This window comes from Salvelinus fontinalis, chromosome 8, assembly GCF_029448725.1.
Source record: "Salvelinus fontinalis isolate EN_2023a chromosome 8, ASM2944872v1, whole genome shotgun sequence".
NCBI classification, from domain to species: Eukaryota; Metazoa; Chordata; class Actinopteri; order Salmoniformes; family Salmonidae; genus Salvelinus; species Salvelinus fontinalis.
Window position 1 is genome coordinate 34,356,780 of NC_074672.1, and position 8,101 is coordinate 34,364,880.

General features: G+C 39.6%; 1 protein-coding gene across 2 annotated transcripts; it reads right to left on the reverse strand.

The window, feature by feature from the left end:
* Positions 1-533: 533 nt before the first annotated feature.
* Positions 534-5,387, reverse strand: LOC129861136 (mRNA export factor-like). 2 transcript variants are annotated; one of them, XM_055932296.1, is made up of 13 exons: positions 5,289-5,387; positions 4,836-4,954; positions 4,601-4,705; positions 4,383-4,475; positions 4,211-4,297; positions 3,983-4,069; positions 3,533-3,604; positions 2,016-2,144; positions 1,684-1,790; positions 1,511-1,586; positions 1,197-1,391; positions 998-1,083; positions 534-817 (listed from the first exon to the last, which is right to left on the reverse strand). In XM_055932296.1, coding segments are annotated over exons 2-13 (1,119 nt in total). In that variant the 5' UTR covers positions 4,917-4,954; positions 5,289-5,387; the 3' UTR covers positions 534-816. The 2 variants fall into 2 exon arrangements, with proteins under 2 accessions (XP_055788271.1, XP_055788272.1); XM_055932297.1 differs by lacking the exon at positions 534-817 and having other exon boundaries at positions 994-1,083; positions 2,037-2,144.
* Positions 5,388-8,101: the final 2,714 nt, after the last annotated feature.

An 8,101-nucleotide genomic window follows, 5' to 3' on the forward strand; every position in this document is an offset into this window, starting at 1 on the left:
AGGGAATTTAAAGATACTGGGACCTGCAGCTATTGATGCCAGCAGGTAGCCTGGCGGGTAGGCACGATGGGCCAGTAACAAAAAGGTTGCTTGATTGAATCCCAGAGCAGACAAGGTAAAAATCTGTTCTGAGCAAGGCAGTTAACCCACTGTTTTCCAGGTGCCAATTAAGGCAGCCCCCTATGTATCCCCTTTCCCAAATGCAGTGTCCCTTTTTATAGAAATCCAAATGGGTGAAATGGGGTAATGTTAAGTTACAGAAGCCCAGTATACCATGTATGTTCTATGCATTCTTGTTTGTATAGTGTTCTAAACATATGTGAATATTAGCAGGGGTTGGCTCCCGAGTGGCACAGCAGTCTAAGGCACTGCATCACATCCGGCCGTGATTGGAAGTCCCATAGGGTGGTGCACAACTGGTCCGGGGTAGGCCGTCATTGTAAATAAGAATTTGTTCTTAACTGACATACCTAGTTAAATTTTAAAAAATGTGCAAGAGAATGAAAAAAGGTGTTGCAAAAAACAGTCGTAAATTGTCTTTATCTAGTCATTTATGTCATTCTCCAATATCGTTAAATTGTACAACAATGTAACAGAGAAAAAAAACATTACTTTAAATGCAACCACGGTATCGTGACAATAGAAAATAAAATATCAGATATTTCAAAACAATATCTTATCACTCTCCAACCCCTATTTTGCAAGTAGCAGCTCCACCATTGATGTTGGCACAGGAAAGGAACAGGGTAGTGCAGGCATGACGTGTGTGTTTGACAACCCTCCATTTTGCAAACAACAGGTGAGATATTGGACAAATCTAGAGACATGAGAGAAATGTACAAGCCATTAAGTCTGTTGCTTTCAAGTATTTTCTTGTCAACCAATATACATGTGGTTCTACATTTCTTAATGAGAGCATAGAAAATCATGTCTTGTGACGGTCACCATAGAGGTGACCAAACGTGATTGATGAAATGACAATGCGATTCAGACTCACCATTTCTTGTTCCGTGGTTTCAGCTCCTCAGTAGCATTACGCAGGAAGATGTAGTTCTTTTTCTGAGGGTTGTAGTACTCATGTCCCTGAGGTTAAACACATATATCAATTTAGATTTTTTTTTTTTTAATAATGCCTGTCCATTTTGAAGGAATAGAATGAGTCTTAAATCAACCTGAGGTACGAGATAAAATGTTACCTTTGACCAATCATAGCTGGAGGCGTAGGCAAAGATGTTGCCGTTGTTGTTGAAGGAGCATGCTGTGATTGGCTGGTCCAGCTGCTCTGAGGTCTTCAGCTTGGTGCGGGCATCTTTATCCCAGAAGCTGAAGCGACCATCCGACCCAACAGTCGCCAGTGTCCCGTGGACAGGGTGGAAGGAAATGGCATTTACCTGTTTGATCAGAAACAGCAAGGTGTTTGCATGAAAAACACCCCAATATCTTATGCTACCTACTGACTGTATCCAAATGTATATGAAAGCAGGGTGTAGAGAGCAAAATCTGGACTCACAGCATAGATATCTTGTGGTGTGGCTGTGTTGGTTCCATTCGACCTGTGGCACTTAAAGGTGAAGTTATCCTTGGCTCTACAACACAAAAACACAGTGTGATGAGTAGGGTGCCGTGGGTGGTAGCCAAGGTCTTTCTCACAGTTTAAGGAACAGCCTGGTTTGTGGTACTCACGGGTTAGGAGGGTTGATGTAGTGAATGGCAACCCTCCCTTCAATGCTTCCGAGAGCAAATCCAGCAGGCTTGTTCTGTTTGTCCTTAAAAATGGCTATGCAGCGGTGCTGATACAGGAAGATGGAAGAGGTAGTGTTAGGGTGTACACCACAGGCATGAACTATTCATGAATAATTGATAATCAATGGAAACTGCACTCTGAAAAGGTGTGTGTATGTACAGTAGTAGATAGTCCTGTAAATGTATTGTTCATTTTTTTTAATGTAACCTTTATTTATCCAGGAAGTCCCAATGAGGTCAAAAGAACTCTTTTAGGGAGACCTGTAAGTCACCTGGTATGTGAGACCAGTCACCTGGTGTTTGAGTGGTGAGTCTATCCTCCTAAACTCAGACGGCTGGTTTTCAAGTTGATATACAATCAAACCTCGGTCTGCAGACGCTACCACTGCCATGGGGTACACCTGAAAACAACAGGGAACCAATCAGCTGAGTTGACAACACATGACTTATAAAACCAGCGGCCTCATTTATAACCATTGCGTACATTTCACACAATACCTGCGTGCGCCATTTCTGAAAAGAATGCGTACGTCTAAAAATAGAGATTTATAAACTTGGTGCACAGCAAGCATGTTTCCCGTTTCATAAATCAGACCTGTCATAAAACTGAGCATGCGTGAACGAGTATTAAAACTCCGCCTGGAAAACGCCCTCTTCACTTTTTATACTGACAATAACGCTCCCTTTATTTGCTGTATAATTTGTCACTATTGGAATTAGGCCACGGCAGTTTCTATAAAAAAGATCAATGGCATATTTGATTAAATTTCTGTAGAGGTGTGGGCAGAAAGCATGATGCTATTTTGCAGTAACTTTTCCAAACTTAACATGAATGCTGCTTATAGCGAGTGCCTGTTTGTGCATTATGGAAGATTAAATTGTTTCCACTATACAATCAAAAGTAGGCTTCAGCCCACACTTCAATAGATTGTTTCTATGTCCTGCTTTGATATAGGCTCTAAGATTAAATAGGTTTATGTTATGCTCCTATCACACAGCAATACTGTCGCTTACCCATACTGTCAAATATTTTACATAAGCTACTTGTCTATTTACTGTGTTGACAAAGGTTTAAAAAAAATTGCAGTAATTTATGCTGTATTGACCATTTCTGAAAGAGAAAACAATTGGCATACAGTAGTAGCATACATACTTCAAAGTATAAGATCAACTGTGTTATAAACCACACTGCATATGGGATCACGTATAGCAAAACTTGAAATACATTGCCTATCTATTTACATAGACCCAATTAAATGAGAGATGCGCATGGTAATTTGTTGTATGGCTACTTCAGGAATATGAACCCATCACAGCCATAGAAATGTAGGAATTTATTCTGAAATAATTATGAAAACAATTCTGTAATTATTTTAGAATCTAAAAAGAAAACACACTTAATATTTGCTCTTCTCACTAACAGCAAACGGCTGCATCTTGTTATTATGTGTCTATGAATAAGCGTTTCACCATATACCCCATTAGCACAGGCCAACTTTCTTGCTTGCAATACTTAAACCGCTAGAAGATATGTGTACGCATGGTCTTAGTTTGAGGAGGAAAGGACATTCTCAAGTCAAGTTCTGTGACAACTTTTGTGGTAAAACTGGCACATGCATATTTTTGGGTATATTTTGTAAGTACGCACCGTTTATAAATGAGACCCCAGGAAAGCACACTTTAAGCAATTTTTTGGGGAAAATGTAACTCTGCTGAACGCTATTTAGAGCTATTATAGAAAACCACTTAAAGAATATGAATCACTGGAGCTTTAGCACTAGGTCCTCACCACGTCTGCACAGTAGCACCTCTCCGGCAACTGCAGAGACATCATTGGGTTGGGCGAGCGGGTGTCCCAGAACTACAGCAGAGCAAATCAAACAAATAAATTAAAGATTAAAAGTATAACTAAGATAATGACTATGATCACAATGGGGAAATTTTGTTTGAGACACTGTACATTTAAAACATATCAAAGCATACAAATGGACAAATATAGACAATACACACAACGAGAACAGAAAAAGTACAATTCATGGGTGATTCATAATGATTCAACTGTACACAATATACACTTCACATCAGTACAATGTCAACTGTAAGCTAGCCTGCTGGACCTAGTGTCTGCCATTCAGGAGCCTTACTGCTGCTGGGATAAAGGACTGTTTGCCTCTATTCCTTTAATAACCTATAATAACTATTATATAAAATAGTTCCCAATCCCAATTATGTTTCTTACCTTCAGAGTTTTGTCCCAGCTGCCTGTCATGATGCAGTTGTAGTTGGGGGCTTTGATCCAGTGGACTGTTCTGATAGGAGCATCATGCTAAATGGAAACATAAATCAAAGACCATTTCTCTAGTGTCAACAGAACTTGTCAATGTATTCAAGGGAAGCACAGAGAGGTGATGAAACTACCAATTGAAAAATAACACTGAAAACAGTATTCATAGCCTGAAATATTTACCTGTGCGATCTGTATTGCCTGGTTGCTGTTGAGGTCCCACATTTTGGCAGTCTTGTCACAAGACGCAGTGAAAACCTTGCTACCGTCCTAAAAGAGCAAGGGAACGAATAAGTCAAGTTTCATTCAAACACCTCATATGGTTGGTAAAGATATGTGATGTGAGGGGGCCTACTTCGCTCCAGCAGACATCAAGGACGGGACCCGTGTGCATCTGCTGGGCTTTGGGGACTGTCTGCCCGTTGTCCTGTACCTCCCAACACCTCACCTGGAAAAATGTAAGAAAACAGTCTCATATGTTGTTACAAAGTGAATGGGTTTTAGACTCATAGCAACAAAAACAGCATAAGTATGAAGTGGGCACTTTAAGTGGAACATGATGACTCGACTCACATCATTGGCCCAGGATCCCCCTATCAAGAAGTTCCCTGGCATAGCAGGGGGACTGAACGCCAAGCAACTGATGCTGTCATCTGGGGGTGAGGTTACTTCCACATCCTGTATGAGATAACATATAATTCAAAATCAAATACATTTGAATTACACCTCTCAGAACAAGTTCTACTAGTAAAAAATATTGATTATTATGCAGGTTACAGATAGGGAATGTTATTAGTTAGCTACTTACCTTCATTGGGTTGTGGGTGTCCGTGGTTGCCGCTCCAAATCCCCCAGCGCCAAAGCCAGTGCTGGCCCCGAACAAACTCATGACGTCGGATTGACTTGAGCCAACACGCGGTTAGTAGTCTTAAATGGTACAGAATAGACAGCATTACAATAACGTGGTTATTCAATTAACCTTTACATCATAGTATACATAAAGTACAATAACGCAAGAGGACCGCTAGCGAGTGGTTGTCAAATTGTGGCAACAGATTTAGTTATTTTTGAGCTTCAGTGATAGAACGTTAGCTAAATGAATGGAGGTTAACGTTACTCATAAACCATTATCATGTTGTTCACTTAGCAAACAATACATCTACACCAAATTATCATATCAACTGACGCAGTGATACTAAATAGCTTACTTTTGTCCCAGTGAAATGCAGTAGTTTCAAATGTGTACATATCAATTGTTTACCTTTTTTTACGCTGAGGAGAAGCTTGGTTGAAGAAGAAAACGCAGCGCAATGAGCGGAAAAGGAAGTGCTTTCATTGCACATGCGTCGGAAATTTAGGACCGGTTCCAGGTAGTATTCACTGCAGACGCGCTGCACAGATAATCTCATCTCACAATGAAATACGGGTTTTACATGTAAAAAGTAGTTAAATCGAAATCGCTGGTGATATCTGGTGATCTTGACGTTGTTCTAATTCCTCCCATGATATAAAACGAGGTTTACACACTTTCAAGGATTAGTTTGCATGATAAACATTTATTTGGGTGTTACCTATTCAATATAATCAACAAGGCAAACCAAACAACATATTCTCTTAAAAATGGAACAGTCATGCAATAAAGTTGAATATTTGTGTTGTTATTGTAAAAATCAGGTAAAAAATTATTTGAACTATACTTTGTATTTGCTTTTTTGAACAAATCAGGAGTTTCTTTGATACCATGTGGATAGCTTGTAAATTCTTGTTTACTATTTGAAATCAACAACCTCTTTTATCCAAGGTGCCTGCTCAGTGTTTTTCTTAAATTGAGTTTCACCCCCTGCCCTCAGAACAGCCTCAACACTCTACAAGGTGTCGAAAGCGTTTTGTTGACTCGAAAGCGTTTTGGCCCATGTTGACTCCAATGCTTCCCACTGTTGTCAAGTTGGCTGGGTGTCCTTTGGGTGGTGGACCATTCTTGATACACACAGGAAACTTTTGACCCTGAAAATCACAGCAGCCTTGCAGTTCTTGTCACAAACCGGTGCACCTGGCACCTACTACCATACCCCATTTAAAGGCACTTAAATATTTTTTCTTGCCCATTCACCCTCTGAATGGCACACATACACAATCCATGTCTCAAGTGTCTCAAGGCTTAAAAATCCTTATTTAACCTGTCTCTTCACCTTCATCTACACTGATTTGAAGTGGATGTAACAAGTGACATCACTAAGGGATCATAGCTTTCACATGGATTCAACTGATCAGTCTATGTCATGGAAAGAGAAGGTGTTCTTAATGTTTGTATACTCAGTGTATGTTATTATATATTTCACACACACCATATAGATGTCATCCTAATTTCTCCCACATTTTCTGTAGACTCAATTTGAAAGTCATGTGCTCTTATTAAAGGACATCTGGCTCTTTTCACCCACTGACAGTCTGCTATGATGAAGTATAAAGATCTCAGATAAGCCTGTAAAAGCTGCAACTGTATATGCATTCGTAAATCAAGAGCTTTCTTGAGTTGACATCTGGGATGGTACAACTGTTGAGAATCTGAGTCTATGATTGTTGTGGGGGAAAGGGGTTGAGTGTGTATGAGTATGTATGGGTGTGTGTGTGTCCCACAACTGTTTATTTATTTTTTCTTTAGGGGTGGATGATTTTAAATATGTTATTGGACAGTAAACAGGTATAGCTTATTAACCTATATGGTCCAAATAATGATGATCCAAGCTTCTTTGAAAATATATATATAATAATTGATCAACTCTACCAGTAACACTAGACTCTATTATTATGGTGGGAGATGGTTTTAAATACCTCTATGGACCGTAAAGGAAACCACACTACAAACTATCACCCTCAGACACTTAAGGAAATCATGAATGTCATGGATATATTGGAATTAGTGGATATATGGAGGCTTAAATACCCCGACCTAGTGAGATATACATGGCAGAGGATTAATCAGTCTAGTCGTCTTGATTACTTTCTTATGTCATTCTCTCTGGCACCAAAAGTTAAAAAAGTGTTGATAGGGGACAGAATGCGGTCGGACCATCACATAATTGGCATATATATTACTCTTACATAATTTCTACTTGGGCGAGGATGTTGAAATTTAATCAAGGCCTACTGGATGATATCTTGTTTTTAACTAGAACAGAAGAATTTATAACTGACTCTCTCCACTGGGATTCTCTGCCTCTAACCCTATTACAGGGGCTGAGTCACTGGCTTATTGGTGCTCTTCTATGCCGTCCCTAGGAGGGGTTCATCACTTGAGTGGGTTGAGTCACTGACGTGATCTTCCTCCAATACCTTGACTTTGTTGTCCTTAACCATTTTGCCACATCTTTGGAAGTATGCTTGGGGTCATTGTCCATTTGGAAGACCCATTTGCGACCAAGCTTTAACTTCCTGACTGATGTCTTGAGATTTTGCTTCAATATATCCACATAGTTTTCCTCCCTCATGATGCCATCTATTTTGTGAAGTGCACCAGTCCCTCCTGCAGCAAAGCACCCCCACAACATGATACTGCCACCCCCGTGCTTCACGGTTGGGATGGTGTTCTTTGGCTTGCAAACATCCCCCTTTTTCCTCCAAACATAACAATGGTCATTATGGCCAAACAGTTACATTTTTGTTTCATCAGATGATAAAATAATTTATATGTTTAGAGATAATGATTAAATACTTCTACCCTGAAACGTAACCATTAGGGATTATAGATATGTAGAATGTATAAGGAATAGTTAAAGTATTAAACATAAGTCCAACTAGGTTGGACTGGGAGGGAGATAAATGTGTGTGTGTGTGCCTAGGAAAGTACAGAGAACAATTAAACTGTGTTTGAACCGACCTGGCTAGAACTCTGAGAAACTTATGATAGGATAGGGAGTACTTCTCACGGTGTTTAAAGGCACAGTCAACTTAGTGTATGTAAACTTCTGACCCACTGAATTATAAGTGAAATAATCTGTCTGTAAAAAATTGTTGGAAAAGTTACTTGTGTCATGCACAAAGTAGATGTCCAAACCAACTTGCCAAAACTCTAGT

Bases quoted from the DNA above. Each gene is read 5' to 3' on its own strand.
- LOC129861136 (XM_055932296.1), bottom strand. From the start codon at position 4,916: ATGAGTTTGTTCGGGGCCAGCACTGGCTTTGGCGCTGGGGGATTTGGA. The intron at 3,605-3,982 runs GTAAGAAACATA...GCTCTGCTGTAG, and splicing joins GCTGGGACAAAACTCTGAAG to TTCTGGGACACCCGCTCGCC. The intron at 2,145-3,532 runs GTGAGGACCTAG...TGTTGTTTTCAG, and splicing joins GGTGCTACTGTGCAGACGTG to GTGTACCCCATGGCAGTGGT.